Source organism: Microcaecilia unicolor, chromosome 2 (genome assembly GCF_901765095.1).
Source record: "Microcaecilia unicolor chromosome 2, aMicUni1.1, whole genome shotgun sequence".
Taxonomy (NCBI): Eukaryota; Metazoa; Chordata; class Amphibia; order Gymnophiona; family Siphonopidae; genus Microcaecilia; species Microcaecilia unicolor.
This window is the reverse complement of record NC_044032.1, coordinates 158,403,720-158,420,905: the sequence shown is the minus strand read 5'-3', so window position 1 is coordinate 158,420,905 and position 17,186 is coordinate 158,403,720. Positions and strand designations below refer to the sequence as shown.

At 49.7% G+C, this 17,186-nt stretch overlaps 1 protein-coding gene across 8 annotated transcripts in view; it reads right to left on the bottom strand.

Moving 5' to 3' along the window:
* PPIP5K2 (diphosphoinositol pentakisphosphate kinase 2) overlaps positions 1-17,186 on the bottom strand; it is a 397,208-nt gene that overhangs the window by 360,809 nt on the left and 19,213 nt on the right. For all 8 annotated transcript variants that reach the window (XM_030193432.1, XM_030193434.1, XM_030193437.1 and 5 more), the window contains one exon: positions 5,249-5,444. In XM_030193432.1, the coding sequence (XP_030049292.1) occupies positions 5,249-5,444 (196 nt within the window). The remainder of the gene's footprint in view (positions 1-5,248; positions 5,445-17,186) is intronic.

The following is a 17,186-nucleotide window of genomic DNA, read 5'->3' as shown; positions in this document are numbered from 1 at the left end:
TTGAGATGAAAGGCCGAGATTACCTTCGGCAAAAACGACGGCACCGTCCGAATAGAAACCCCGGCCTCAGAATACTGTAAAAAAGGATCTCGGCAAGACAAAGCCAGAATTTCCAAAATCCTTTGAGCCAAAGTCACGGCCACCAAAAACACTGTTTTAAGTGTAAGATCCTTTTCAGAGACCTTGCTCAAGGACTCGAATGGCGGAGCAAGAAGCACTAGGTTCAGATACCAAGAAGGACACGGATGCTGCATGGGAGGCCGGAGACGAAGAGCTCCGCGGAGAAAACGAGCCACATTGGGGTGAGCTGCCAGAGAACCAGCCAGTCGCCCTCGAAAACAGGCCAGAGCAGCAACCTGAACTCAAAGGGAATTATATACCAATCCCTTTTGAAGTCCCTCCTAAAGGAATGCCAAGATCACTGAAATGGACGTCCAAAAGGGCAACTCGGCACGCTGACCACACCACACCGAAAAAGCCTTCCACACTTGAGCATAAATTGTCGATGTGGACCATTTCCGTGCCCTCAAAAGAGTGGTAATGACTGGTTCTGAAAAATCTCTTCTTCCTCAACTGTCACCTCTTAATAACCAGGCCGTAAGACCAAAGCGGGAGGGATTTTCCATCTGGATTGGTCCTTGATGTAGAAGATCCAGATTCACCAGTAGCCGCAAAGGAGGATCCTTGAGCACCCGAATCAGATCCACAATACCGGTACTACTAGAATGACCGACCCCCGATGAAGTCCTATGCAGAACAGAATCCTATCAGAGGCCACGGTGGGAAGACATACAACAGCTTCCCCTCCGGCCAGGGTTGAAGAAGGGCGTCTAGCCCTGCGATTCTGGGTTTTCTTTTGAGGCTGAAGAACTGGGAAACTTTGGCATTGTGTGCCGTGGCCATGAGATCCATCACTGGCGTTCCCCAATGCTGACAGATCAGACGAAATGGCGAGTCTGACAGTGTCCGTTCCGCAGCATCCAAATGATTCCGGCTGAGAAAGACCGCTTGAATATTGTCTTGACCCGCAATGTGCGCTGCTGACAGACAAAGAACATGAGCTTCCACCCACGCTAGCAGTTGGGACGCCTCTTCTGCCAGGGGAAGACTGCGCGTGCCCCCCGGTCAATTGATGTAGGCCACTGTCATAGTGTTGTCTGAAAATACTCGAACCGCTTGACCTTGCAGAAGATCTTGAAAACTCCTCAACGTATTCACGATTGCTCTCAACTCTAGATGATTTATCGGTCAAGTCGCTTCGAGCAGGGTCCAAGATCCCTGGGCTACTCGATCAAGACAATGGGCTCCCCACCCCGAAAGACTGGCATCCGTCACAACCACCACCCAATTGGGAGAAGCAATTGGCATGCCCTTCTGCAAACTGGAAGGATGAAGCCACCACACTAGACTGTCCTTGGCCCGGCTTGACCAAGAGAGACGCCGCTGATAATCCAGAGAAACCGGCGACCATCTGCTCAACAGGAAGATCTGAAGAGGTTGCATGTGAGCCCTTGCCCACGGGGTGACTTCCAAGGTGGCTGCCATGGAACTGAGGAGCTGAACATAGTCCCACACTCAAGGAGAGCAATGACTCATCAAGGACCTGACTTGGGAAAGCAACTTGATTCGCCGACCATTGGGCAGAAACACCTTCCCCTGCTTTGTATCGAACTGCACTCCGAGGTACTCCAGACTCTGAGTAGGAATGATAGGACTCTTGTCCCTGTTGATGACCCAACCTAAGGATTGCAGGAATGCAATCACCCGGTCGGTGACCATCCGACTGTCTTCCGCTGTATTTGCCCAAATTAGCCAGTCGTCGAGATAGGGATGCACTCGAATCCCTTCAAAAGGCTGCCACCACCACCATGACCTTGGAGAAGGTGCATGGGGCTGTGGCCATTCCAAAGGGAAGGACTCGAAACTGGAAGTGCTGACCCAAAACAGCAAATCTGAGAAATCGCTGATGAGGCTGCCAAATGGGAATATGTAAGTAAGCCTCCCGCAGATCGAGAGCGGTCAAAAACTCGGCCGGCTGACCTGCAGCAATAACTGCCTGCAATGACTCCATGCGGAAGTGGCAAACTCGTAAAAACTTGTTCACTTTCCTTAGATCGAGAATAGGCCGAAAGGCCCCTCCTTTCTTTGGAACCATAAAGAAGATGAAATAATGGCCTGTGTGCAGCTCGAGAGAGGAAACAGGCACAATTGTTCCTATCCGCAGAAGGTCTTGTAAGCATTGTTTGGATGCGTGATACAGCAGGACTCCAGAAAAAAAGTCTGTGATGGAAAAGAAGAATTCTAACTTGTAGCCCTCCCGCACCACATCGAGGACCCATTGGTCTGAAGGTATTTTGGCCTACTCTGGGAGAAATAGTGAGAGCTGACCTCCGATCTGCTCGCCTACAGAGTGGGCCTATGCCCCATCATTGGGGGGGGGGGGGGAGGGCTCAAGAAGCCGCTCCCTGACGAGCAGGAGCTCTGGTCAGACACTTGTCGTTGCGAAAGGAAGAACGCTGAAAGGCACCGGTAGAACATCCTGGACGATACCGTCGTGCCTCTCGAAAAAGAGATTTCGAAGATCCCTGCCTAAAATTAGGCTTGGGTTTATAATGTCTTTTGCTTTAATACAACCATGTATTTCACCACCATGTAACCCAAAACCCTCTGTAAAGCCAAATGTATATTCTCTTCTATTTCCAGTATCCACGACAAATTGTAAGCCACATTGAGCCTGCAAAGAGGTGGGATAATGTGGGATACAAATGCAATAAATAATAATAATAATCTTCCGGGAGGCACTGAGATTTGGAATCCCCCAAATCTTTAACAATCTTCTCCAAGTCCTCACCGAAAAGCAACTTCCCTCGGAAAGGCAACTTAATGAGCCGCTGCTTAGAGGCTATATCTGCAGCCCAATGACGAAGACACAAAAGGCATCTGGAGGAAACAGCCAGGGCCATGAGCTTGGCCGAAGCGCAAACCAAATCATACAGGGCATCCGCCAAATACGCGAGGCCTATGTCCATCTGAGACAACTGCGGAGCACCTGTCAGATCCAACTCCAGGTCAGAATCTATAAGCGAATGCAGCCAACTGAGACAGGCCCTAGCCGCATACGAACTACAAACAGAAGCCTGAAGAGTCAAAGAGGCCACCTCAAAGGCATGTTTCAAAGAGGATTCTAGACGTCTGTCCTGTATATCCTTGAGCAACACACCACCTTCCACTAGAAGAGTAGTTTTCTTAGTGACAGCTGCCACTAAAGCATCCACCTTAGGAAGAGCAAACTGCTCCGCCAGGTCCGCCGAAACTGGATACAGCCAGGACATAGCTCTGGCCACTTTCAGAACTCCATCAGGGTCTGCCCACTGAGCTGAAATTAACTCTTCCATAGCTTTGTGCACAGGAAAGGCCTTCGAAGGACATCTGGTACTGGCCACTTTGGGGTTAACCGCCTGCAAGGCAGCCCCCTCTGGGTCCTCAATATTCAAGGCCTCTAATGCCTGAGAAATAAAGGAGGACAATTCCTCCTTATTGAAAATCCGTACAGCCGAAGAGTCCTCTGCCTGGTCAGGAAGGACACTCTCTTCCACCTCATCAAGCCCCGTCTGCTCAGAAATAGCCCCAAAGGACGGGGCTGCAGGCAATGGCACTAAGGACCCCTCCTCAGACCCCAAAGAAATCCTCCATTTCTTAAGGGAGGAGATTTCATCTGGAGATAATCCCAAAATCCCCTGGCTACCCCCAGACCCCCCAGGAGCCTCAAATACAGAAGGTGTGGCAGGAGGGAAGGTCCACCAGCAGATAAGCCTGATTCAGCAGTAAAACAAATTTGGGAGAAAAACATTCCCCTGAAGCAGAGAGCCATGCCTCCCGAACCAAAGGCAGAAGTTCCAGGCGCCCCTAAAGGTTCTCCTAAAAAAAGGAGAAACAATGTTCTCTGAAACCGCCACCAGAGCCGCCTCCGTGGTGGTTCGCGAAATAGTGAGCGGATCGTGAGGCTCAGGCAGGGAAAGCGCACCCTCGGGGGGAGGTAAAGGCCCCTCTATCCCAGCCATGTCAGCGCATCCAGTGCTGCAGAGACCCGCCACCGACTGCTGTTTCCCACATCGGGAACATCGCTTCACAGCCTCTGCTGCCATCTGATCCGCCCGTAAGGGAAAAATCAAACCGGCACTTACCCGCTGCAGAGAGAAGCGTGGGATCTGTACAGGAAGAGTCGAGGAGGAACGCTCTGACTCCGAAGCCAGGCAGGACTCAGACAGGCAGTAACACAGCACTGCTCTCACAAAAAAAATTTCCCTTCGCTTACAGATTACTTCTGGGTTGTTGTTTTTTTTAAAGTAAAACTTATGGTTCTCTTTTTTTATTAAGTGAGGAGGTAGGAAAAAAAAAAGGGAAGAGAGCAGCAGAAAGCCTGTTAAGAGGAAATTTGGGGTGAAGCAGAGACCCAGAGCCTGGGTATGCTCCCAAAGTTGACACCTTCAATCAGACACCCCCGGCTCAAACTGGCCACCGGCCCAGGAGCACCCTCAGGAGCCTTGGATCCAGGAGCTGGAGAGAAGCCGTCCACCACCTGCTGGAGATGGAGATATAGTAACTGAGAAAGGGGCTGGCCGTCTGGCATCACTGCCTTCAGTTTTCTTTATCTCTATCTCCACCTGCTGGTAGACGGACATAACCCACCAGTTCCTGGATTCATCTGCTGCAGGTGACAAGGAATAAAGCATTAAATAAAGCCAAGGAAAACAAAAGTCATGTCAAATTGGCTTCACTGGACAAACTGGAACTGATGTGGTCCTATGTGACAATGTTGAGTGGGAAGTCCTGCATATGCATGGCACATTGTTCAGAGAACTGGAGGTATTTTTAAAAAAAATGTATTAATGAACCGAAAGCCTGCAAGAGCTATTCCCTTGCAAGCATACTATTTAAATACTTAAGAACACAGAAAAATAAAGCATGCAGTGTGAGCAAACACAGGAATGGCTCAGCACACCCTTTTTTAATAAGGAGCTATCCAACAATGAAATTACACTGGGGACACAGTTTTCTTTTAATATATTAACAGTAAAAACATATAGGCTTAATATTATATTATTCAGTTCTGGTCATGTAGGACTACTGCAATCCTATAGCATCCAGGAGCTTCCACCCCCCCCCCCCCCCCCCCCACCAAACAAAAACCATGTAAGACATTATTGCAAAATATTGCTCAGAACACAGGAGGTATTCAAATTATTACCTTTGGAATGAAAAGAAATTAGGCAATCACACAAAGGCCACTTCTCAACCGGCTCATTCAAAATGAAATCCTCCTCAAAAATAATTACTGTGATGTACTTGAACATAGAAAGACGTTCCAGAATCTCCTTCATTGGTTTGGATTTTGACTTTTTGGCCATGGAACATATTCCAACCACAATCTGTCTCTCAGGTGGCTGTAATAAAAAAAGAAAAAAAAAAAAAGAAAAATTAAAAGGAGGATAACTCTAATGTGCAAAAGCCAACAAGCAAAACATTATTTCCATAATAAGACTACTCATGAGTCAACTACTATCTTTGTATATGTTATTAAAATGTCAACAGCAGCAGATTCTTCTTTAAAACAATATACACCCTACCTATTATGACTGAATAAACCTTCTCCAAGATTCTCTCCTTTCAACTTTCCATGACTTCAAAACTTCCACAGCTATTATGCTGTCCCCAACTTAACTGGACTGTTAACCAGGTACTGGTGCTGAATATCGGCAGTAGCCGGATAACTTCCAGCTTTGCCCTCAAACTGCTCTAGGCCTACCCAGATAGAGCCAGGTCAGTCAAGATAATGCCATTCAAAATTTGAGTATAGCCCTGGTTAGCAGCAGTTATTTCAGAGGCACCAAGTTGCAAGCTTTAGTTGTGCAACACATGCATTTAGCTGCTCTCACATGCTGAGCACCCCTCTTTACATACATTTGGGAGTATACCCTCCACAGTCAAGCATCCCTCCCTCTCTATCACTCTCCCCCCTCTGCAGTTACAGCATGCCCTCCATGGTCCAGCATCTCACCCTCCACCATCCTCCCCACCCTCTAGCATTTCTCTTTCCACTTCCCCCCTCCCCATCTGCAGTCCAGCATACTCCTCCCTCCATGTACACCACCCATCTGTGGTCTGGCATCTCTCCATCCACAGTCTGGCAATTCCCCCTCTCCACAAATCCTACCTTAAAACTTGTCTTTACTTCTAAAGATCACTAGTAGCGGCAGTAATTTGAATGAGCTGCTTACAGGCAGGCTTGGAGATTTCCCTCTGAAGCATCCCACCATATAAACATGCCATCAGAGGAAGTGGTACTTGGCAAGGGACAGGCTCTAGGACTGTATGTAGTATCACTGCTGCTACTGCTGGCAACCTCTACAAGTTTTAAGGCAGACTGGGGGAGGGGGAATGCCAGAAAACAGTCAGAAGAGTGGAGAAAGAGATGCCGAACAGTAGATGAGGGCAGGGAGAGAGAGAGATGTTGGATCACAGGAGCAGGGAACGAGGAAAAAGGAAAATAAGCTAGGTTATGGGGGGGAGGGGAAATGAGACAGGTAGATGCTAGAGGATGGAGGGGAAAGGACAGGAAGGTATCAGGTACAAGGGCTGGAGGGGAGAGAGAATATGCTAGCATACCAGGGTAGAAGGTGGGAAAGGGAGAGTAGATATTAGGAATGGTGGAACAATGTGGAAGTGGCAAAAGATGCCATTGGGGGTTTGTCAAGGAGATAAATAACATGAGGATACTGAATACAAAGGATAAAAATGTGTTAATGGGGACTAAATGAAAGATAAAAGGAAATAAGAGGCTGAGGATAGAGCGAGGCAGGGAAAACAGGAGAACAAATGGTGAGAAACGGAAATGGAAAGTTTTTAAGTAAATGAAAAGTAAGGAGGAAGAGATGGAGAACAGGAGGGTGAGAAAGAGGGTGAAACTTGAGAGGGGAGGGGGAGAGGCAGAAAAGAAAAGGGAGAATGAACTAAAAGGGAAAGATCAATATGTCAAAGACAGATGTAATGAGAGAATGGAACAAAACAAGAGGAGAGAGGAAAATTGACAAATGGGCAGCAACCACTGGAAAGACTTAGCAGAAGATAGGAAAACAGAAAAAAGAGAAGCTAGGACCAACATCATTTAAAAATCAAACATCCAGATAACAAAAATAGAAAAAGTGTTTTATTTTTAATTTATTAACTGGAATGTCAGCTTTGGTAAATGTGCATTACGAATGTTTTATTGTGCTCAGTACAAGAAGAAATACATTTCTATTTCTTCATTATTGCAGTGCCCAGCAAGTCTTACTTCTTGGGGTTCCAAGTTCAATTTTTATCTTCATATTTATATTTATAATTTTGTTCCCTTGTTCTTTATTTAGTGACGATCTCTGTTTTGCATGAGACCGAGCTGCAGTATTCTATTTGCATAGTGTGCGTACAGATCCATCACAGTTCCACCTGTTCTGTTTAACCTATAGTAGATGGACTGGTTTCTAAGGCCCATTGTAATATTTGTAGCGCTGCCTATTCATACAAGAACATTAACTGATCTTTGCAAAACATTAAATCTGACCATGTAAAGCATGAGAAGGATAATTTGTTTCTCTGGGCAAACACATCCACAAAAGACTACTTACTTGTTGTAGCAGTGTTCTGGAGACAGCGTGACAAATCCTCATAAATTAGCTAATGTCAACTGACAAAGTATGGCAAGGGAACTTTACTCCAGAACTGACTTAGGGCAAGATACACTAAACGAGGCTTTAACGAGCCTTTAACGACCAGTTTTCCTACCCTGGCATGCATTAAAGCCCAATTTCTGACGACGGTAGCAGCAAACGAAAATGGAATGCAGATGAGCAAATTGTGTAGAAACCCTATTGAAATGAGATGCACTAAAGTTTTCCGCTTGCCCTAACGATGGAAAACTACGGGAAAGCTAACGAGAGGTCTGTACCTCTCGTTGTGGCTGCCTGGCTAAAACTTAAATGTAAAAACAAAAAAAAATCGCGAAGGGGGCAAAAACGCTCGTCAGGAGCATCCTTTATTGACGCCAGAGGTCGCCGCTGCTCCCCGCTCTCCCTGCATTAAAATCCAAATGTAAAAAAAAAAAAAGGATCGGAAGGGGGCAAAGGCGCTCGTCAGGAGCGTCCTTTATGGACAGCCTTGCCCCCCCCCCCCGCCCAAGGTCGCCGCTGCTCCCCGCTCCCCCCTGCATTAAAGTCACAGCTTTAGGCTGCCCCGGCCCCCCCTCCCTTCCTCCCTAGTTCTGCCTCCCGCCATCCTCCGCCCCCCCCATCCTCCGCCCCCCCTGAGGTCGTCGCTGCCGCTCCCCCCCTCCTTTCCGGGCCCGCGCAGCACCTCTCATCTCTGTGTGAAGGCGCTGCACGGGCAAGAAGAACAGCTGATCGCCTCTTCGCAGAGTCTTCGGACGTCCCTCCTTTCCTCCTGGGCCCGCCCTCCCTCCCTCCCTCCGAGTTCCAGGGTCGTCCCCTCCCGATTTATTCTTTATATGGAGAAGGAAACATTGTTGATTTAAACTTAGAATGAACTCTCTACTTATCTTATGGAGTGATTGTTGCAGTCATGAGTGACGTTTGTCTTGCTGGGGTCCCAGTCGATAAAGTGACGTAAAAGTGGCTGTGGTGTACAGTCCAATCCCTGTTGGAGGTTTTTGATGTCCAGCCATGTCTCATGCTCAGTTGACCCTCCATGTTTCAGGGTCGTCCCCTCCCTCCCTCCGTGTTTCAGTCATCATACAACTCAATCCAAGAATGTGCTCAAGCATTTGTACAACTCCACTGCTTTTGGTAGTGGCCAGTTTGGCATGTAGAATCATGGAGCACCGTGCCTTTAGTGACTTCTTCACTCTATACAAGGATTTTTGTAACTGAGTGGTTGTGTGCACACATCCTACGTGCCTGACTAAGATGGAGGGTCAAACTATTTAGTCGGTTATCCTTTCAACATTTTTTTTCTATGACACATCAGATGTGGATATGCTTTTTAGTCCTTACCTGATAATTTTCTTTCAATTAGTCCCAAAAGATCAATCCAAAGACTTGTGGGTTATGTCCCTCTGCCAGCAGGTGGAGATAGAGAGAACCTCAGAGGTTTGGTGCATGTGACCCTAAACAGCTGCCATCACCTCTGTATTGTTGATACCATAGCAGTAGAAGAAACCAGAAATCCATAGACAAAGATCTCTCCTGCCTTCCCGAAGACTGTAAAGGCACATCAACCACTAATGCAGGAGGTAATGCCTAAAACACCCAACCGGGACATTTCCTTTCCTTTTAAACTTATATTTTGTAGGCAAACCAAACAAAGGACACTAATCTGCTAACAGAGAGCAAAGCAACCAGGAAAACCAAAAAACGCTGTACCAACCATAAGAGTGGGCCTCTGGAATGGTCTGTTGGGACTAATGGAAAGAGAATTTTGAGGTAAGGACTAATTATAGCATACCACAGATCAATCCAGAGACTCATGAAATGTACCAAAGCAGTCCTCAAGTAGGGTGAGACATAGTAATTTCAGTAGCCAGGACCGAAACTCCAAAGGATGCATCCTGGAAAGCCATAACATCCAATCTGTAATGTTTAGAGAAGGTATGGACTGAAGCCCATGCGGCTGAATGACAAATCTCCTCCAAAGGAATCAAACCGGACTCTATGAAAGAAGCCGGTAGTGGGAGGCGGGGCTGATGGTTGGGAGGTGGGGATAGTGCTGGGCAGACTTATACGGTGTGATGGGGTGGAGCAGATGGAAGTGGAAGGGGAAGGAGTGAGGAGGCTCAAGAGCAAAAGGAGACAGAACAGAGCCTTGCCTTTAGTACTTCCCCAGAGAGAGAGAGAAGAGAAAGGTTAGTGCCCCCTGAAAAATGGAGGAAAGAAAAAGACTACACTACCCAGCAGCCCCGGCGCAAGCCCTGGTATAGAGATTACCTTCCCCAGCAGGTCACAGGGGAGAACTCTGACAAGGCAAGGGAGGGGCCCCTGGAGGGTAATCAGGTGAACGAGGAACAGCTGAAAAGTGGGTGGGACGAGGAACCCATGGAATGGCAAGAGGCTGAGGAGAGGGAGCGAGAGGAGAACCCAGAGGAGCCGATGGACCTCACAGCCTGGGCTCATGCCTTAGGGAAAAAGCTGAAAAAGCAGGTGAACTCGTGGTATGGCAGCTGGGTTGCAAGGGGAAAGAGAAAGGGTCATGAGGGAGGAGGGTCAGTGTATTGAGAGAGTGACCCAAGAAAGGGTGGGATCTTTTTTCTTCCCAAAGCAAGTTCAGGCTGTTATGAACTGTGTGATAAAGGTGCTATTTGAAGAGGGATTATTGACTCTCCCTGTGTGAGCTGTTCACAGCGGGAGGAAGCTGGTTGTGGGAAAGTGTCTGATCACGCCTGAAGAAGTGGTTTATGAGGAACTGGTTATTGGGGACTGTTTGCCAAAAGCACCAGGAAGAAACCGGGAGCAGTTTCTCTCTTTTTCTTGTGTTTTTTTTGGATTGCCCTTCACGGACATTCTTCCCCTCTTTCAAAGGGGAGGGGGAGAAGGATAGCACGGGGCTGTAGACTGCTTAAGGTGGAACAAACTGAGTTCTGGAAACAGTGGCGTGGAGTGGGGTTTACCCCTGTTGTGCTGGTGCCCTGAGAGGAGAAACAAAGGGGATTGTGTTTTTGGATGCCTGCTTTATCTTTGTGTTGAAACTGCTGGACTGTGAATCCCATAAGGAAAATAAAGAGACTTGCTGATTTTCTTTTGAGTTTGATTCTGCAAGCCCTGCCTTGTGGACTACAGTGGGCTAAGAGGTTGGGACATGAATCCTGGTTTGTAGCCGGCAGAGGCAAGATTCCGCGGACCCCGAAGGGAGGGACGGATCTTTCACAAGTGGTGGCAGTGGTTGGATCACACCGGACGTCCACGCAGAAGGAAGGCGGACCCGCAGGGAGCCAGAAGCCCGTCGAGGGGGCCAACGATGAGAGCAGCGCAGACTCGTCTCTGCTTCCGGTGATGGCAGCAGCACAAGTGATGGATCCTAAGGAGGTTTTCGCCTGGATGACCCTGCAATTCCAAAAGCAGCACGAATTGGCGGAAAAGATGATCGGGGATTCCCTGGCGGCTAATCGAGCCCAGCAGCAGCAGGTACTGGACATGTTCCTGGAGTTCCTGCAGAGGGAAGCCCACGCCCAGGGAGCCGTGAGTGGGATAAGAGACCGGGACTTGACCGTGGAGGGAACGAGTATGGTAGGACCTTATCCACTGAACTGGCTCACCTGGGGTAAACTGTCAGAAAAGGACAATGTGGATGACTTTCTGTGTGGTTTTGAGAGGGTGCGGTGGCAGCTAAGTGGCCTCAGGAACAATGGGCCATTCGTTTAGCCCCCTCTCTATCAGGGGAGGCACTAGCTGCTTTCCGCAGACTATCGCCCCTGGAGGCTGGGGATTAAAGGAAAGTGAAAGAGGCCATCAGAGATAGGTATGGGCTTAGTGCTCAGGCCTATCGTAGGCAATTTAGGGCTCTGGCATGCGGAAAAGGGGAATCTCCTAAGGGCCTAGCCACTAAATTGATGGACATAGCAAAGAAGTGGCTAGAGCCTGAAGGACGTACTATGGAGGATATTCTGCAGGAGCTAGTGCTGGAGCAATTCCTACAAGCCTTACCCGAGGAGGTAAGGGTATTGGTGGTACGGAGGGGGTGTCGTACCTTAGAAGAAGCTGTGGGGAGCCTAGAGTGCTGTATGAAGCCCAACAGTGGGGTAAGGTGGGGAAAGACCAGAAGGGAGGGGAAGCAAAGGGCAGCTCTCCCGAGGGGCTGGGGCTGCCGTCCCCGATTCCAAAGGGGGGTATGGGGCGCCTTGGGCCCGTCTTCCCACGTTCTAAGGGCCAACCTCAGGGAAGGGACACGAAGGGGGCAGGGATGTCCCAAGAGCGCCTCTGCTACCGGTGTGGAGGGAGGGGGCATTTCCAAAGTAAGTGTCCTGGTCGAGCGGGGTGGATCTCCCGGGTCTCCCCTAGTGCCCAATCTAGTTATACCCAGGAGGTAGAGGTGGAGGGCATTCCGGTAAAGGCTCTATTGGACTCCAGGGCAGATCAGTCAATGATGGCAAGGACCCTGTGGGAAAAGATAAGGAGGACCGGGATGCAGGACCTGGGGGACTTATGATGGGCAGGCAGTGATTCAGTGCATTCATGGGGCTAGTACCCAGTATGGTCTGCACCGGGTGAGCATTCGGGGCCCCACAGGGAAGATAAAGCTAGCCGTAGCGGTTTTGCCCAGATTGCCCCAAGAGTTGATTTTGGGCAGGGATTGGCCGCCATTCGCAGAATGTATAGAGAGGAAGAGGGTTATGGTGACCACTCGAGCACAGGCCCAGGAGCGCCAGGCATCCGAGCCCAATTTGGATAAAATTTTCCCTTTTCAAGGTGAGGTGGTGGGTGAGCCCGAGAAGACTCGCAAGGCGAGGGCAGACAGAAGGACGGAGAAAAGGGAACGGAGAGAGGCCTTTGACCAGGGTGAGAGGGAAGCTTATATACCCCAGGAAGTAGGCCGACTCAAAGCAGTTCCCCCACTTCCCTAGGGAACAGGAGTCGGACCCTACTCTAGAATATGCTTGGGAAGGTGCCAGTAGGGAGGAGGGTAGCCAGGTCCCAAGATTTGTAGTAGAAGAAGGGGTGCTGTATAGGATGAGGCCCACCTGGGAGAATCCCGAAGGAGTGAAGCAATTGGTGGTACCCCGAGCGTTCAGGCCCACAATCATCCCCTGGGAGGGCATAAGGGGACAGAAGCCATATTGGAGCAGGTGCTGGAGAGATACTATTGGCCCGGGGTGTACAAGGAGGTGGAAGGGTACTGTAAATCCTGTCCGAATTGCCAGAAGGTGGCCGATCGCCTCTCCCCCCCCCCCCCCGGGCTCCCTTGTGTTCTCTGCCCCGAGTGGGTCAGCCCCTAACGCGTATAGCTATGGACATAATCGGCCCAGTTACCAAGTCAAAAGGGGCCACAAATATGTAATGGTAGTAATGAATGTCGCTATGCGATTCCCTTGGGCCATTCCCCTAAGGAATATCTCGGCTAAGGTGATAGCGGCCGAAATAATTAAACTTTTTTGTGAGGTGGGGTTTCCCAGGGAGGTGCTGACAGACCGAGGATCTAACTTCATGTCCCGAACATTACAACGGGTGTGGGAGGCATTTCAGATACACCATGTGAGAACTTCAGCCTACCACCCCCAAACAAATGGGATGGTGGAGAGATTTAACCGAACCCTTAAGGGGATGCTGAAGAGAGGACTGGGGACCGAGTTAGAGAACTGGGATCAGCTGCTCCCCTTTGTGCTGTATGCCTGCCGGGAGTCCATTCAGTCCTCCTTGGGGGTAGCGCTCTTGTTCGGCAGACCACCAAGGGGGATCCTAGATATTCTAAAGGAGCAGTGGGTGGCCCCAGAGACAGAGGAGGAATCGGTAGGATCCTTCCTGCAGGACTTGAGAGGGAGGCTCGAACAACTAAGGGAATATTCTCAGGAGCAGCTTAGACAGAGTCAGGAGAGACAAAAGGAGTACTACGATCAGGGAACTCAGGAGAGGGAGTTTCAAGAGGGAGATAAAGTCCTCATATTAGTATCGGAAGCTCCGCATAAGTTTGAAAGCAGGTGGAGGGGACCCTGGGTGGTGCATAGGAGACTGGGCCCTCTGACGTACGAAGTAGCCCGGGGGTCTGGGAAGAGGCAGACCTTTCATGTTAATTTGATGAAGCCCTGGATCGAAAGGGAAGGGTTTCAGGCTCTGACTAAAGAGGAGGCAGAGGAGGACCTGGGGCCCCAGATAGATGAGATTTTCAAACCCGGGTTACCAGACATTAACGTCCAGTTAAGTGGTGCCCAGAAGAAGGAAATGCAAAAGCTCCTGGAGGAGTTTAAAGATGTCATTACACCCTGTCCCAGGAAAACGCACGTGTTGCAACACGAGATTGTCACAGAGGAGGGGAAGGTAGTTAGACAGAGGCCTTATAGGCTGTCACCCCAAAAAAGGAAGGAGGTCATGCGGCAGGGTTCAGGAGATGCTAGGCTTTGGGGTGATCGAGGAGTCTAATAGCCCCTGGTCAAGTCCGGTGGTGATGATGCCTAAACCAGATGGGTCATGGCGGTTCTGCATTGATTTTCGGCAGCTGAACACCATTGCGCAGACCGATGCCTACCCCATGCCCCATATTGATGAACTGCTAGATAGGCTGGGAACGACCCAGTTTCTCACCACGCTGGACTTGACCAAAGGTTATTGGCAAATCCCCCTGTCAGAGGAGGCCCATCCTAAGACGGCCTTCCGGACGCCCCAGGGGCTGTACCAATTTAAGCGGTTGCCTTTTGGGTTGAACTCGGCATCGGCTAGCTTCCAACGCCTTCTGGATAGGGTGCTGCGACCACATCAAAGCTATGCTGCCGCATACATGGACGATGTGGTCATTCACAGCAGGGACTGGCCTACCCACGTGGCCCGGGTCCGAGCGGTGCTTAGTTCCTTCCGGGAGGCTGGGCTAACCCTTAATCCGGAGAAATGCCACTTTGCCCAAAGGAGGGTGAAATACCTGGGTTATATGGTAGGGCAAGGCGAAGTACGGCCGATTATTGACAAGGTCCAGAGCGTCCAGGAGTTTCCCCGGCCTAGCACAAAGAAACAGTTAAGGGGGTTCTTGGGACTTATCGGATATTATCGCCAGTTTATCCCCCATTTCTCTACCCTGTCCGCACCCCTTACTGACATGCTGAAGGGAAATAAACCCAATTAGTTAAAGTGGGAGGAGGAAGGGGCCCGGGCGATAGAAACCCTCCAGAGGGCCCTCTGTCAGGAACCTGTGTTGAAGGCCGTAGATTTTAGAAAAAACTTTATCCTGCAGACGGACGTTTCAGGGGTAGGGCTAAGAGCGGTGTTGTCCCAGGAGCATGAGGGGGAAGAGCATCCAGTACTGTACTTGAGTAGGAAGCTCTTCCCACATGAAATCCACTACTCCACGATTTAAAAGGAGTGTTTGGCCATCAGATGGGCAGTCCAGGCCTGTCAGGTGTATTTGGAGGGGAGGGAGTTTAGGCTGGTAACAGATCATGCGCCCCTCAAATGGCTTAATCAGATGAAGAACAATAATGCCCGCCTCATGAGATGGTATCTGGCTCTGCAGCCATTCCGTTATTCGGTGGAGCATCGGCCTGGCAGTGCCCTGAGCAATGTCGATGCTCTATCCCGAATCGGAGAGGAGGATACGGAGCCTAGGGTTCAGGAGAGGGGTAGTCGCTTAAGGGGGGGGAGGGAATGTGAAGGGGTGGAAGGGGAAGGAGTGAGGAGGCTCAAGAGCAAAAGGAGACAGAACAGAGCCTTGCCTTTACTACTTCCCCAGAGAGAGAGAAGAGAAAGGTTAGTGCCCCCTGAAAAATGGAGGAAAGAAAAAGACTACACTACCCAGCTGCCCCGGCGCAAGCCCTGGTATAGAGATTACCTTCCCCAGCAGGTCACAGGGGAGAACTCTGACAAGGCAAGGTAGGGGCCCCTGGAGGGTAATCAGGTGAACGAGGAACAGCTGAAAAGTGGGTGGGACGAGGAACCCATGGAATGGCAAGAGGCTGAGGAGAGGGGGAGAGAGGAGAACCCAGAGGAGCCAATGGACCTCACAGCCTGGGCTCATGCCTTAGGGAAAAGCTGAAAAAGCAGGTGAACTCGTGGTATGGCAGCTGGGTTGCAAGGGGAAAGAGAAAGGGTCATGAGGGAGGAGGGTCAGTGTATTGAGAGAGTGACCCCAGAAAGGGTGGGATCTTTTTTCTTCCCAAAGCAAGTTCAGGCTGTTATGAACTGTGTGTTAAAGGTGCTATTTGAAGAGGGATTATTGACTCTCCCTGTGTGAGCTGTTCACAGCGGGAGGAAGCTGGTTGTGGGAAAGTGTTTGATCACGCCTGAAGAAGTGGTTTATGAGGAACTGGTTATTGGGGACTGTTTGCCAAAAGCACCAGGAAGAAACCGGGAGCAGTTTCTTTCTTTTTCTTGTGTTTTTTTTTTTTTTTGATTGCCCTTCACGGACATTCTTCCCCTCTTTCAAAGGGGAGGGGGAGAAGGATAGCACGGGGCTGTAGACTGCTTAAGGTGGAACAAACTGAGTTCTGGAAACAGTGGAGTGGAGTAAGGTTTACCCCTGTTGTGCTAGTGCCCTGAGAGGAGAAACAAAGGGGATTGTGTTTTTGGATGCCTGCTTTATTTTTGTGTTGAAACTGCTGGACTGTGAATCCCATAAGGAAAATAAAGAGACTTGCTGATTTTCTTTTGAGTTTGATTCTGCAAGCCCTGCCTTGTGGACTACAGTTACTAGGAGGTTGGGACATGAATCCTGGTTTGTAGCCGGATTGTCCAAGGCAGAGGCAAGATCCCGCAGACCCCGGAGGTAGGGACGGATCTTTCACAACGGTCTGTGCCAGAGCCGATGGTGGAAGGCGGGCATAGTGCTGGGCAGACTTGTATGGTCTGTGCCCTGAAAAAGACAGGTACAAATCAAGGGAAGGTATACACAAAAAAGTGGCACATTTCTTGGGCAGACTGGATGGACCGTGCAGGTCTTTTTCTGCCGTCATCTACTATGTTACTATGTAAGTTGCCTGCGCTCCGGTAGAATGCGCTCTCACCTGTAGCGGAGTGGGCTTCCCCTTAGCAATATACACAGAAGAAATAGCTTCCCTTAGCCAGTGGGCAACTGTGGCTTTCAAGGCCATTTCCCCTTTTTTGCAACCTGCAAAGAGAACGTAAAGATGATCAGAACGACGGAAGTCGTTGGTGACCTCCAGGTAACAGAATACGCCGTACATCCAGTATCGCAAAGTTCCGAACTCCATAGGATAGTCCCTCGAAAGGACAGAAGGGAAAGTGGCTGATTCAAGTGAAAACGTGACACCGCCTACTGTAGGAAGGACGGCAACATCCTGATGGAAACTCCAGCCTCCATGAAGCGGAGGAAGGAGTCTCTACAGGATAAAGCCTGTAGCACCGACATTCGCCTGGCTGGTGCGATGGCCACCAAAAATACCATCTTCAACGTGAAAATGTTTAAGGACAGCATGTCCAAAAGGTACAAATGGGGGGGGCGATGCATCGCGCGCAACACCAAGTTCAGATCACAAGTTTGAACTATCT